At 45.8% G+C, this 15764-nt stretch overlaps 1 protein-coding gene across 3 annotated transcripts in view; it reads right to left on the bottom strand.

The window, feature by feature from the left end:
* Positions 1–15764, bottom strand: part of LOC119399327 (4-pyridoxate dehydrogenase) — a 108438-nt gene that overhangs the window by 14922 nt on the left and 77752 nt on the right. For all 3 annotated transcript variants that reach the window (XM_049417662.1, XM_037666140.2, XM_049417661.1), the window contains one exon: positions 727–881. In XM_049417662.1, coding sequence (XP_049273619.1) covers positions 727–881 — 155 coding nt within the window. The remainder of the gene's footprint in view (positions 1–726; positions 882–15764) is intronic.

Below are 15764 nucleotides of genomic sequence, written 5' to 3' on the forward strand. Positions count from 1 at the left end.
ATAATTTGCACACGCTGGATTCCGGAAGCATACTACTTGTACACGACATAACACCGGTAATTGGAGCTGCCTAACATTTAGGGACCGGAAGAGATGGGGTCGAGAGTTCTCCTGCACACTCTCCTGCAGCCCATAGGTGGGGCCTATGAGCACCCGGTGACTGGTGCCGAATGGAGAATCAAATCTAATTGGTGTTTAGAAAGTACTTAGTCAGGCATTGAACACAGGAGAGCTTCGCTAACAAAACCATAATCAGTAGTTCTTGCGATAACTTCCTCTATTGCGCATCACTATTGCGGCATCAGTGTATGAAGTATATAGTGTTGCGCTGCGGTGAATCTTTTTAGAAGACGTCCTTAGCTTAGTCCCATGTCTTTCCCTGCCTTTCCTCTTCGTATCGTATCGTGCCCGAGCATGCAGTACAACCTGACGGTGCTAGTCGGTGAGCAGCATGGTCTCTTTGACATTCTATGTATAATGGATAAAAATTAAAACTAAAGTAAAGTAAATGCTGCGTTTTTAGGACGGGCTTATACGAAAAATATCAGTATCACTGGATGCATAGCGTAGACAACGCAAAACTATTGCAGTGATCAAGTGATTCCATCAGGTTCGCATTGCTTTTAACTATGCTTAAGTGGACTTCACTTCCTTTTTTTGTTGTTGATGTTGGATACATCTCTACCAGCGTTGACCGCCAATGGGTCAAAAGGTGGAGTTGCTTACTTGTTCAGAAACGTACGGTGACCGTCTGATGTTGGCGTCGGGAAATAAGGCAATGAGCTGCACCTCAATGTCTCGGTGAACCTTGCGTTTGTACTTGTCGACACCACTGTCCGTGAAGATCAATGCTTCGAGGGCGCCCGGTAGTGTAAAGAGTCCTGCGTAGTGTAAAAATTGCGTTGTTGAGCGGAAAGATGTGGATAGGAGAAACTGAGGTGCTTGGGTCATATTGGACGTTTCATAGAAGGGTAAATAGGCGGGCTAGTTGGTATAGATTCATTATGAAAACTTCGGCTGCAAAAAAAACCGGCGAAGATTTGCGATCTTTCCTTATGTGCATGTGTGCTCACATAGGATAAAAAAATGCGCAAAAAAATTAATGTTGACGTTGTTGTTTTTTTTTCGCCAGCAATAAATTGCAGCAGATATGTTCGAAGATTGGCAAAAAAATGCAGAATGAAGATAGACCCCGCGAAAAAGGGTTGTGGTGCAAGTCATGTCATTCGCTTTACTAAGTGTCGACGGGATGCGGTTTATTGTATTCTATTGTCTTGTAACAGGGCATATCTCAGGCAGACTGGGCGCTGCCTGAATTTGTGCCTGCGAGCAATGCACTAAAGTCTGCACTGAGTTTCCACTAGTCAGCGTGCAACAGTGCATTGCGTGCAAGTGTTTTCGCGCACCTCTGTTTTGTATTCTACTCATGACACGAAAACTAGGGAGATTGCTGAAGAAGTTTTTATAAAGAACACAGATAGCTGTGTCAGTTACCCCTCTGTATCACGTTTAGATTGTGAGGGAATTTAACGAATGAACACTGAAGGGAAGTGAAGATTGTAAGGGAATTTAAGATTGAACACTGAAGGGAATTGAAGATTATCAGGGAATTTTAGATTGAACACTGAAGGGAATTGAAGATTGTGATGGCTTTGAAGGAAATTCGATTATCCTCGGCATCTTTCTCGATATTTCAAAGACCTTGGATACTATTATTCACAAAACTCTATCAATAAAAACTTCGCATTTATGGCTTTACGAGAACATTTCTGAAATGAAGTCTTCTTTACTACATGCCTCGTCATACGGTTCACCATAACACGGGTTTTATTGGTGCGAACTGTGTCTATTTAAGCGAACATTTGTATGAGAACAAGTTATCCCGGAGCCACCGATGTTTCGACAGACATAAATACGAGTGCATAGAGAGAGAGAAAAAATGTAATGCGGAAAGGCAGTGATGTTAACCGGAAAATAAACAACCGGTAACGACATTAGAGTTCAATCAACCAAGGGACCAGGCAGGATTTCGTACAGGATTCTCAACAATAGACCATATTCATACTATCAATCAGGTGATAGAGAAATGCGCGGAATACAACCAACCCCTATACATAGCCTTCATAGATTACGAGAAGGCATTTGATTCGGTGGAGACATCAGCAGTCATGCAGGCACTGCGGAATCAAGGCATCGACGAAGCCTATGTAAACATAATGGAAGAAATCTACAGCGGATCCACAGCCACTATAGTCCTTCATAAAGAAAGCGACAGAATCCCAATAAAGAAGGGCGTACGGCAGGGAGACACGATCTCTCCAATGTTATTCACCGCGTGTTTACAGGAGGTTTTCAGGGCCCTAGATTGGGAAGAGCTAGGGATAAGAGTTAATGGAGAGTATCTCAGTAACCTACGATTGGCTGATGACATTGCATTGATGAGTAACGCGGGAGACGAATTGCAGCTCATGATTACTGAACTGGATACGGAAAGTAGAAGAGTAGGTCTGAAAATTAATATGCATAAAACTAAAGTAATGTGGAACAATCTTGGTAGAGAACAGCGCTTTGCGATAGGTGGCGAGACACTGGAAGTTGTAAAGGAGTACGTCTACTTAGGACAGGTAGTAACCGCGGAGCCGAACCATGAGAGTGAAATAACTAGAAGAATAAGGATGGGTTGGGGCTCATTCGGCAAGCATTATCAAATCATGAATGGTAATCTACCACTATCCCTCAAGAGGAAGGTATATAACAGCTGCATCTTACCGGTACTTACCTACGGAGCAGAAACCTGGAGACTTACAAAGAGGGTTCAACTTAAATTGAGGACGACGCAGCGAGCGATGGAAAGGAAAATGATAGGTGTAACCTTAAGAGACAGGAAGAGAGCAGAGTGGGTCAGGGAACAAACGGGGGTTAATGACATCATAGTTGAAATCAACAAGAAGAAATGGATATGGGCCGGGCACGTAGCACGTCGGCAAGATAACCGGTGGTCATTAAGGGTAACTGACTGGATTCCAAGAGATGGCAAACGCGTGAGGGGGAGACAGAAAATTAGGTGGGTAGATGAGATTAAGAAGTTTGCAGGCATTACGTGGCAGCAGAAAGCACAGGACCGGGTTGATTGGCGGAACATGGGAGAGGCCTTTGCCCTGCAGTGGGCGTAGACAGGCTGATGATGATGATGATGAAACAACCGGTTTGCTACCCTGCACTGGGGAAGAGGCAAGGGGAGACAGAAAAGTAAGGAGACAAGAATGAGAGCGGGAGGGAGGTAAGTAGAACACACACGCACGCACGGGAGTGTCGTGATCGTTCAACGAGGCGGGTCGCTCGTGAAAGCTTCAACAGCGCCTTCGTTCTTTTCTGTCGTGAAGCTCGATCTTTCCGGCATTCCAAAATTGATTGCTCAGAAAGCGACTGGTCGTGGGGGCGCGAAAACACTGTTGAGGGGAATTGTCTCTGGGAATTGTACTGAGGACAATGACATAGGATGTGTTCGATGGTTTCGTCACTTCCGCAATGCTCACATGAAGCACTGTCTGCCATTCTGATGCGACAAGCAAAGACATTCGTAAAGGACACCCCAAGCCACATGCGACAGAGAACGGTCGTTTCGGATCGGGGTAGCCCAGGTGGAATATTGAGTCGCCGGCACGGGTCCAAGCGGTGAAGGCGGGTGTGGAGTAAGCCAGGTGTGTCCCACATATATAGATCTTGCGACATCATGAGCGAACGCATTAATCTTTACTGCTGCGTCACTTCTTGACAGTTGAATTGATTCCATCACGCCATTTTTGTGAGCATTCTTAGTGGCATCGTCGGCATGCTCGTTACCAGTGAAGCTGTGGCGGCCTGGTAACCACTGAAAAATTACATCATGCCCTTTGTCTACAAGTTGATGGTACAATTGTCTTATTTCCAGCACCAATTGATCTTGAGGCCCGCGACGTATAGCAGTTCGAAGACATTGCAGAGCTGGTATCCAATTAGTAAAAATACTCCAATTTAGTGACGCACCGCGGCAGTCGATGATGTCCTGTGAGACGTTCAAAACTGGATGTTTTCGGCTTTTGCTGGTAAGATCGCAGCTCCTCCAACAGTCTTCGAGCCATCCGTGTAAAGTCTGACATGGTCTTTGTATTCTTCGTGCAGCATGAGTAAAGATAGCTGCTTCAAAGCTAAGAATATCTGAGGTTTAACGTCCCAAAACCACGGTATGATTATTAGAGACGCAGTAGTGGAGGGCTCTGGAAATTTCGACCACCTGGGGTTCTTTAACGTGCACCTAAATCTAAGTACACAGACCTCAAACATTTTCGCCTCCATCGAAAATGCAGCCGCCGCGGCCGGGATTCGATCTCACGACCTTGGGGTCAGCAGTCTAGCGCCATAACCACAAGACCACCGTGGCGGGGCCTGCTTCAAAGCTGGCGACGAGAGCTCTGCCTTCTTACGAATCCTTGGTACCAGGGGCGTAGCCAAGGGGGGGTTCAAACCCCCCCCCCCCGAAAATTTTCAGTTTTGCTTGCGTGTATTTGCACGCACATATACAAACGCACGCACGAACATACATAAAGTATGGTTGAACCCGCCCCCCCCCCCCCCCGAAAAAAATTTCTGGCTACGCCCCTGCTTGGTACTGTCAGTCGTAGTTTCGGTAGTTCCGAACACCAAGGGGGTCTCGGGATTTTTGCAGGAGGTGTAGTCTAAAGTGGTTGCTTGGGCGAGTTGGTACGACATATTTCACATAAGGCCGCCGTCTGTGTCCTTCTTTCTCTTGTCCGCCGTTTTTTAGCGCTGTTTTTTATGTGAGGTGTAGTCTGTCGGGAGGTACTCTCGGTAAGTCGATATTATTTTACAAAAGGAGGCGCTGGGCCGGTCTTCCGGAAGCGAGGCGAGGTGGTGGGCAGGGGCGCGAGCAAGATGCCTAATATGAGCTCTAAGCACCTCCCGAGTAATGTGAAGTGTTGCCGGATGATCTTTGGCAATTGCGATGGTCTCCGCTGTTGATGTGCAGCGTGGCAATCCAATACAAACTCTACTCCGAGGGCCTGGCCCTGGGGCGTTTACGATTGTGCGTATATTGCTTTTGCAAGTGTTTGTCAATACCGGCAAGTTGTACCGCATGTACCCCAGAAAGAGCATCCTGTATAACTGTCATGCACTGACGTGCCCCACGTCTTTCCTCCGAGGAATTTGATTAGTTGCGCGATGGCCGTTAGGTGCTTCTTTATAGCGGCCACATGGGAACTCCAGTAGTGACCGCCAAGAACTTGTGCGTCCTGGCGCAGCAGGCATTTTGTCCATTGATGGCGATGGGATACGACGTCATTGCCTTACGTTTGAACGCGACTCGAGATCTCGAGGCCTTGTTTTCTAAGGTACGCCGATACTGAATTCGCGGCTTTCTATAGCCTCGCGCGTACATGAGGATGTGTTACGCCTGACGCCCAGACACAAATATCATCTGCATAGACAGATATCTGAACGGAATCTGGTATGCGTTCCACGAGACCAATCAAAACAAGACTGAATATTGTGGGGCTCAAGACACCACCTTGAGGAACACCACGGTGTCTGTAATGCCCACAAGTCGGCCCATCATCAGTATGCACAAATTATGATCTCATATGCAGGTAGCAAGTGATCCAGCGGTGTACTCGGCCACCCAGACCAACCGACTCGCGGGTGTCAAGTACGGCTTCGTAGAAAACATTGTCGTATGCACTTTTGACATCCAGACACAGTGCGACAGTTAGCCGCCTCCTCATTTTATGGTGTTGTACGTAAGTCACCAGATCAATGACATTGTCAACGAAGCTACGACGGCGTCGAAAACCGTCCATGGCGTCTCGATATACTCTGTAGCGTTCCAGGAACCACTCGAGTCTGGCAAGGATCATTCACTCCATCAGCTTCCCCACTCAACTAGCCGGTGCTATTGGGCGGTATGACGTCGGCTCTAGAGGTGATATTCCAGGTCAGAGAAGTGGCACCAAACGGCTCGTTTTCCATTCTTTGGGGACTGCTCAATCTCTCCAGGATTCATTGAACACGTCTAGCAAAGCGTTTCGTGCCCGATAACCAAAGTTGCATAATCGGCGGTATGATGTGCCATCCGGCCCAGGCGACGACGACTGATTACATAAAGCAATAGCCGTGTCCAGCTCTTCCATGGAAAAAGGCAGGTCCATGTGCGAGTCAAGTGAATGTGGCATATTGTCATCAGTAAAGGCTCCTATGCAAGTTGATGGCCCCGCAATCTTCCAACAAAAATCTTCCGCTAACTCGATGTCTCTTCAACGTTGTATAAGTGTCAAGGCTTTAAACGGAAAACGTTGTTCGGGGAAAATGCGTAGGCCTGGCACGGTTCGCCATATTTGAGAAAGCGGTTTTGGAGGGTCTAGATACTCGCAAGAATTCATAAGAACTTGTAGATACTCGCAAGACTTCGCTCACTGAAACTCGAGTTTGTCCATACGACGCTGGATCTTCTTTTGCATACGCCTAGCTAACCTTAGGCATTAAATAGATTTTGTGCGTCGATATCTTCGCTCCGCATGCCGACGAATCGCACGGAGTCGCTCCAACTCCACGTCGGTTTGCCGAGGGCCCTGAAGAGCATGTCAGCGTGCGCGTCGCACTGTGCGCTGCTTCCTTAACAGCTTCCTCAATGCCAGAGGATAGGCCTTTTCGACAAGTGTTTTCAGTGCTGGTTGTGAATACTGACAAATCGATCCTCCGGATTATTTCCGACGGGCTATCCGTGGCCGAGCCTTTGATTATAAGGCAACTGTGGATGTGGTAACTATCATGTGTCTCGATGTCTAAAAATCACTTGTTCTTGTTCTTGTCAGCGCTTGTTCTTGTCATTCCTCCCTGGGTGCGTCGTCTTGCTTTTCGCGCTGCTTACTTCCATGGATCCATACCAACTAGCCCAGCTATCTACACTTCTTTAAATCACTTAACACTTGTGGCGAAGCGACGTGACACAAACGTCCAGTCCCAAGGAGCTTGATGTATGTACGTTGATGCTCATAGAAATGTAGGGCTCCCATCATTAAGTAGAGACAGTTCGTGATCCGACACAAATAAAGCCAGTCTCTAGTCCGTTGCATTGACTTTTGAACTTCCACAGATAGGGTGAGGGGCGTTGAAGTTTCCTGTAATCATCCATGGACCCTGGATTCCCGCAAGCATGCCACCCAGTCTTTTCCGATCAAAACGGGCTAAGAGAGATAAGTAGACGCTTACTATAGTAAAGGTTAGGGTTTTCTGCTTCACAGTCAGGCAAACGTATTGGTCGCCGTCATAAGGCGATACAGTTTGAATGATGTAGGTAAGCTCCCGACGAATATACACAAGGACTTTGCTTCTTTCGTTGTGGGTTTGGGACGGGATTGATTGGTCGCCGGATAGCCTTATCGGGTTTGATAATTTCGCTTCACAGATTACGATGAATGGTAAACGGTTAAAAAAAACACGTGCTGATGAAAATCAGAAATCCGTAATAAATGATACGTGAAATTGCGCAGTGTGCAATGCAATGAAGTCGTCTCTCATATCGTTATTAATTAGTTTTTTTACTTATTTTTAACGTACCATCGAAACGCAAGAGCAAAAAACCTTGCGCTAAACGCGCACCTGTGATGTAATCTATACGTACATGATATATTTATTTCCTTCCCGCCTAGAACAATAAAAGACCTTAGATGAACGTCATATGCAGTGGTTAGAGTACTCCTGAAGTGCCTTAATAAAAATCAAATCAAATAATAATTACATACAATACGGTAACGAATTCAACCATTCCCCCATAACATTTTTCAATGTTGTTTAGAGTAGCATCTGGAAGCTGTCAAGCGCTTTATTTGTCTCCTGTGAAAAAAAAACGCCAGGCCTGCGCTGAAACCGCAGCACAGTCACAGCGAAAGCTGGAAGAGCGGCGTTTCTAGAGCCCGTTGTAAGCTCTCTTGGGCTACAATACAAGTACACTAGAAAGGTACCCACTACGCCATAAATCACAATATTTGTGAAGTTGGGAAGCACCTACAGCCCATTATTCGTCATTCTGCGGAGAAGCGAGGCACCAGCTACACGTCTGTAAGGAATTATGTGCACTTTGTTGACGCGACGACTGATGACGATGAATAATTATGGCTCAGCCATTTGTAATTGGTTGGAAGTTTTAAACGGCGCACCAGTTATGTAATTTGCATTGGGTGACGCCCGGTCGCTATTTCCCTCTCCCGTCATGCTGTATAACATACGTTGACGTGGGAGAGAGACGGGGGGGGGGGGGGGGCGAAGAACTTTACTGAGACCCCGAGGAAATGGATCATGCGCTTATGGGCTTCCTTGGCAACCAATACAAGTGCACTTGCGAGGAACCCACTACGCTATAAATCATTGTAATTTTACTGAGACCCCGAGGAAATGGATCGCGCGCTTATGGGCTTCCTTGGCAACCAATACAAGTGCACTTGCGAGGAACCCACTACGCCATAAATAATCGTAATTTTTGAGAAGTAGGGCAGCAGGCACTGTGCCATTTTTCGTCATTTTACGGAGAGCCGTGGTACCTGCTTAACGCATGTAAGGCATTATGCGCACTTTGTTGATGCTGTGCCTGATGACGACGAAGAATTATGGCAGATCCCTTTGTAATGGGTTGCAAGCATTCAACAACCTACTCGTTGCGCAATTCGCATTGTGTGACGCCTGGTTACAGAATTCGCGTTGTGCGACGCTTGGGGCTTATTTTACTCTTCTACCACGCTATATTGCATATGCTAATGTGGTTCCTTCCCGACATGAAGCCTGTATGGGACCTTTTTGCAAAGCAGTTTGAAGCACCGGAATGGCTCAGAGGTTGAATACTGGGCTCCCACTCAGAGGGCCAGGTTCGAACCTCGTTCCATACTGGAATTTTTTTCTTATTTCGTTTTTTTTTTCTTATTTCGAGCGATACTGGTTACGGACACCGGCGGCGGCGGCGGACAACTACGGCGCCAAAAACGGCCGGTGAAATGATCTCATAACAGCTTTCGCTGTAAAAGAGCGCGGTGCAAGCCGTGCATAACATACACTGCTGAAGACTGCCAGGAGAAGCCCCCAAAGAGGAACTTTATAGGTGGTACTGAATAATGCCACGACGTTCGGGAACGCTAGAAATGAAGGGATCAGCTGCACAGCTACGTTCATTCTGCAGAGGTCCCCAAAGACGTCCTAAATTTGCAAGGTAGAGGTCCACAAAGACGTCCTAAATTCGCAGGGTAGATGTGCGCCCCTTTGGCAAGCGCATGCAGTGCGAGAAATTTTAGCGTGGCAGGATATGTGATACAACGGTGGATGGCGTGCTTAAAGCCGGAATTTCTAGATAATTTGATTTTTCGCCCAATAACACGTGAAGAAATAAACTTTAAAATAAGCCACAAAAGACTTATGGACTGTATATAGTAGCAGTGCTGTGATATATATGAAAAGAATTCTACCACAAATACCTTTATTTTCGTCCTTTAGGCTGCCTATACGTATTTCTGAAAGTACACGTGGGGCACGCGGTTCGTTATAACTTTTATCTAGGTTAGTGTATTTACAACAAAGTAATAAACCTGGCTTTCTTCCTGTATCTTGCTGTGGCAAGGTGCTACAATTGTCACGTATCTCGGGAGCGCTTGCAATGTGTGATGGAGTTGGGAGAGAGAGCGACGCCGGAGACCGTGGCGTCACTGCAAACAAATCTTTATCACACAACACGGCAAACAAGAAGTTAACACCAAAAATTAATTAGAAGTAACATATTCAAAAACGCCCAGCGGTACAACTGAATACAACAACCACTTCTAACTAGGCTCGGCCTGAGTGGCCCGAAAGTCTGGCAACTATCGCGTCTTGGTCTAGCAATGCAAATGGAACGTTCTTACTTCGCGTGAGTCCGTCGCCTTGCTTCCGCGCCAAAGTCGACGCTGAGTCCCGTCGATGCTACTCCTCGACGTCTGGGAGTCGCCGTCGTCGAAGCTGCCGCCTCGCTAGTCGTCCTCGTCGCTGACCCATCGGTCTTCCTTCGAGAACGTCGTCTCGTCCGGTTAGGCCTAACCCTCGGCCTATCCTCTTGGTGCCACTGGGTCAGAGAATATCTACCACTTTAGAGAACGGAAACTGTACCTTTGACTGTAGTACGGAAATAAGGGTAGCGGCGGCGTACTGAACTGCAATAGAGCGAGGCGAGATGGCGCTGCAAATACTATCATCATCATTAGACAAACGCGTTTGTGCGGTTGGTTCGCCCTGGTCGCGCTACTGCGCTTTTTGCTCCTCCCTATGGTATTTTGTTCTTTGTCGTTGCGAAATCGCTGCTCGCGTGTGTAATATTTATCGCCAGGTGACCAAACTGGCCTCGACTGGCAAAAACAACGTCAATCAAGTGAGGTTTGCATCGTTTATTGTGAGTGCCCGAGCTGGTACAAGCAATGTATACAGTCAGGTCCAAGCAAAACAAGTCACTCATACACGTCGAAAGCTTTCAACCCGTACGTGTGTAATCAGTCTGAAAGCTAACAAATATGTGCATAACTGAACACCGAGATCGCTGAAAGAACGTTGCTCTCGTTGTGTAGCGGCGTCCGAGTTTTAACAGCATAGCTTTAGGACAAAGGTCTTATCCTTCCTTTAGTTATGCGGCGCTTGCCAGGTTGTGTTGATCTTTGAGTGCATGGTGTGGAGTCGGAAACGAAACGTGCGCTACGCCGACAGATAGTTGGCGCAGTGAGAGCAATGTAGTTTTGATTAATCTTTTACGTAAACAATCGCGGATGCGTACAGTTCTGAATCTTTCTCGCTCTGCGATGTCACCTTGAATGCGTTACAAATAAGGAATATCGCGTTGTGTCTACAGGGCAGGCACGAATTTCTCGGCCGTGAAGCCATACCATAGGTAGTACGTATTCAGGTAATAGGTGGAAGAAAATATTTCAGGCTCGTTTTGTTCCTCGATATAGTTCAGTTACACAGTTTCTACAGCTAGAATTTCGTGGCGCTAGTAGTAATCGGACTGCTGAGTATGCAGCGTAGATGAATATGCTAAAGAAACAGAGATATAAGGCGAGTGCTTACAGATTCTAGAAGCACAATTCTAAGAAAGTAAGCTTTAGGCATGGAGTGTACATCTTCGTTGGTGTTCGCACAGAACACTAAACAACTGCTCAGCCGCAAGCACAATCTCTGTATCACATAGACATGTCGATAGAACTTGAGCACTCTGTTGCAAGCAAACACTCACGAAATCAAACTGTGGGGCACGATGTGAACCTGTGCCAATGCTGGATAAATAAAGGTCATATATATATTGCATACTTGTTACTGTGTTATTTACTTTTTCAATATATTTGGGCTTGGGAGCACAAGTATGTATTCTCCCTGCTACTTTTAGAAGCTCCGGCTTGAAATACTGTCACATGCGCTCCTTTCTTTCTATGTTTATGTTATTGGCCAATTGTACGTGTAGTTACTGCATTGCACAACCGTGCCAGAATGTCTGGGAACATTCCAGATTATTTTAGGATCTTCTGTTAGGCTGGAACGTGCAATTGCAAACAGCTCAGTTTATTGTCGAACTAACGCAGCGACCAGTGATAATGCTGGAATGTTCGATGCCGCAGGTATAAATGCCGACACGCCTTGCCACAGATCAGTTTATCGACGGCCGACGCCTGTTCGCCGCTATCAGTGTGCAGTGTGTATTGCTGTAGTTTGACTTTTCGTTTCCCGGCCACAAGTTCGGCCCAATAAGAAGTTTAATCTTGGACACACCGACTGCTGCTTTCGTCGACGTCACGACCCCGTGAAAATACGTAAAATCTTGTAGTGTGGCTGTGGATAAGTCCAAGTTCGTGTATGTTTTAAATTACCTCTTCGATTTCCTAGGTTTTTTTTCGTGACAGTAGTTTACAGACTTTCACTTCATAGTGGTAAGTGCTACAACTGTGACATGTTAATTTAATCAAACAGCAGAAGTAGGTGTGTTCAAACAAATTTGGCACGTTTCTCTGCTATGTAAAAAAGAAAACACTACCATACTCACTGAACACAATCTCACTCATCACGACAACGTAAACGTGCTTGGTGAAGCTGTGCTGGAAGAAGTGCTCGTCACACTTATAATTTGTTTATTAGCTGTAAATAATTTGAAGGGGCCCATTGAACATATGTGCAAAGGCTAATGTAATTGAGCACAGCCTTGTAAAGCTTTGTCGTATCTTTTTGTAAACTTCTATGATCTAAACACAGTTAATTAAGGCAAAACAGTTTTGAGCATAGTGTGTAAACTGTCTCATAAGGCACAACTAAATGTTGCATTTACGTTGCGCGGCAGCTGTATTTTCAATGGAGGCGAAAATGTTTGAGGCCCGTGTACTTAGGTTTAGGTGCACGTCAAAAGAACCCCAGTTGGTCGAAATTTGCGGAGCCCTCCACTACGGCGTATCGTCATTTTGGGACGTTAAACCCTACATATTATTAGATGTTGGAAAGACTGTTAATTCCCCTCACTGCCGTGATGTTCGTTTGTAATGCGATTTATAATTAAAAAAAAACTGACCCTACGTTTCGAGACCCGTTTGGTCTCTTAGTTTTTTTTAATTAAGAAGACTAATGATTAAATGTGGCTGGAGAGTGTTTTTATTCTTATAATCTTGCCCAGCCAGACAGACTTCTATATATTTACCCTTAAATTTATAATTTACACACCATGATATGATTATGAGTGATACAGTAGTGGGCAACTCTAGATTGATTCTAACTGACTGGAGTTTAACAAACGCAGTTGTAGCCTTGCAGAAGACAAGACTGCTTGTCGAAACATTTGCTCCAGCGACACCTCTTGTTAACAAATTTTTCGTCTCTTCAAGCTTCCGTCTTTCCCTGAACTTCAGACGCAGATCTAAGCACACGAGTGTCTTTGCATTGCGCCCCCAATGAAATGTGACCACCGTGGCTGGGTATAAAACCTGCGTCGTTGAGCTCAGCAGTGCCAGGTAACGTAACTAATGCACGGAGCTAGTGCTCGATTTCAACGCTATTGCGGTGTAGATTGCATGACACAGTAGACCGCTAATACTTGTGGACGATTGTAGGCACACCTCCATGAAATGCCTGGTAAACCATTCACAAATACAGCATTGCAAGCGTGAGGTTCAAGATGACCTGTTGTAGCAGACATTCACATGTTTCGCCGCACTTGCAGAGTGGACATTCGGGGGTAGTCATCCTGTCGTTGCCCGGCAATCCTGGAAAAACAATGACATCACCAGATATTGATAAGCATTATCAGTGAATATTAAACTTTGGAAAAATAAACGTATAAACATAGTGAACAAAAACAGCAGTTTGTTATACATATATGTAAACGTACCTTATAATGCATGTTGTTACACTCGGGCTAGCTTCTTTACAGGCGTGTCATGTAACAGGTGTCTTGCTCATTGCACACAGCTGTTTCCTTGTCAGACCAGGAGGCTATGGCAGAAAAAAAAACAAAAATATTTCTGATTATAGTGCCGGTTTCTTCACCACAATAAAGTGAATGTGCACTCACAATTATCTGAAGCTTTCGTTGCACTAAAAATAACCTAAACTGACAACAGGAGAAATGAGACCTCTAAACCTGGCTTCTCAAATGCGACTGCGGCAAAATATAACTCGTATCTTTTTTGCACTGATATGCGGGCTAGTTACGAAGATACATGCGAGACGTTGGTGATGCAGTTGCCTTTCTTTATTGCAGCGGCCTGGTTAATGTGAGCCGAACGATAAACTCAGCAACTTGCTCCCACTTGAAGCCACGCCGCAAGGATCGCACGTTTTCTCATCGACAGAGTTTGACACGTTGAAAATTTTAATATTGCAGTGCGTCGCCTCCGTGTGACACCCACACGGTCATTGGTAAAAAGCTGAAGCAGTGGGTTTTTATACTCACCGGTTCGTATATTCTCGGGCTTGAAACGAGTGTTCATCCGGTGAACGCTTCAACGGTCCCTTCGTTCTCCCGAAGTCTGCTGAATGCGTTTCGCGAAAGCATTTCAACGAGTCAAAACAAATAGAACGAAAGCGAGTGTCTCGGCCGGCAGTGACTGGAAACTTTTACAGCGAAACGAAAGAGCGCGAGACCCATCCGAATGCACCGTGAACCGTTACCTGCCGTTACGTTGCCTCGGCCGCCGTATATTTTGAAATGAAGATAATGATGCCGATAGGCTGCTGACAACTACGAGTCTGTTGGAGCAAAAACTATTACGAAAGATTGATGACGTGGTAACTGGCAAGGCAAGGCCACTTCGTATAAACAGCAATTTGTTTATTGAAGTGTAACAGTAAGCAAACAACTAAACTTCCTTATTTCAAGAATATTTTAATTTGAAGTTTGGGTCCGACGAGGGCGCCCCTACATAAAAAGTCAAATAGCGCGAATGGCGGCCACCACAACGTCGCTACAGTGGCTAGAATAGGGAAGTGTGAAGACCGCGCCGCCTGCGCTGACGCTCTCCACCGATGCCTCGACCGGCGCTGTCTAGGTGGCGCTGGTTGTAGCTTACACGTCGCTCGCTCGGCTCGCTGCAGCGAAGCTGCCATGTCAAGGCTGATTTGTGGCTCATATGGTTTTGTCTGCGGCGTAAATTTTTATTAGTGTCTCTACTATAATGCAGGGCGTAAGTGCCTCATAAAGAAATGAAATTTGCGGCAGATATTATCAAACATTATCACCGTATGGTATGACCGTACGCACAGTATCATAAGTGAAGCTTTACATTCGCAAACATCGCGGCCAGCTAAGCTTGCCACTGCTTGCGATCGTTCCTTGATGCTGAGAAATGTAACTGATTAACATTTTGGGGGGATTGCCATTTCACAAGAAACAAGGTTATAAGCAACCTCAAGAAGCACGAAAAAAAAATGCTACTATGACATTGATATCAATTTTCTTTTTTTGCATGAGTTAGTTTTCAAGAACTTAAGTATTCTTGCGTATTCACAGTGGAAATATTTTTCAATTAACAACTGCACAGAAATCGGAGAGCATTTTACTCTTCTTACACATTTTATTTAAAGTTGGGCGAATCAAAGTAGGGAAGAAAGCTAGCACATTACAGGGTGATGCACATAACATCGCCCTTCGAAACTTGAAGTGCTTTGATCTTTCTCTTGCAGAACTTCTCTGTTTGTTTAGAGATTTCGTGAAGAAGTGAAGCCGTGTGAGAACAAAAAACTTGATTATGTTGCTCGTCAGATCTTGCTTGTGTGCGTCGGGCACTATACGGACGGTCTGCATTGAGTTAAGAAGGGGCTTAGCCAGGGGGGGGGGAGGTTCAACCCGCCCCCCCCCCGAAATTTTTCAGTTTTGCTTGCGTATATAGGCACGCACACATACAAACGCACGCACAAACATACATAAAGTATGGTTGAACCCCCCCCCCCCCGAAAAAAATTTTTGGCTACGCCCCTGGTCCCTTTAGAGCTTATTATAACTGAACCACGATGTGAATGTGTCCTCCAGTGCCTCCACAAATGAAAATAGTTCAGGTGACAGGTACAAAAGCCCTCCAACATCACAGAATGCTGTGAATGACGCAAGATCCTTATATCTGCGTTCTCGAGGGATTTGAGCACCTGCTCAAAACAGTCCTGGCATTTCGTTGCATAAGTTTCCTCCGTGCCACATAGCCGGCCAAATAGTACACCAGTCTTCCGCCACTGACTTG

The sequence above is a fragment of the Rhipicephalus sanguineus genome, chromosome 7 (assembly GCF_013339695.2).
Source record: "Rhipicephalus sanguineus isolate Rsan-2018 chromosome 7, BIME_Rsan_1.4, whole genome shotgun sequence".
Lineage (NCBI taxonomy): Eukaryota > Metazoa > Arthropoda > Arachnida > Ixodida > Ixodidae > Rhipicephalus > Rhipicephalus sanguineus.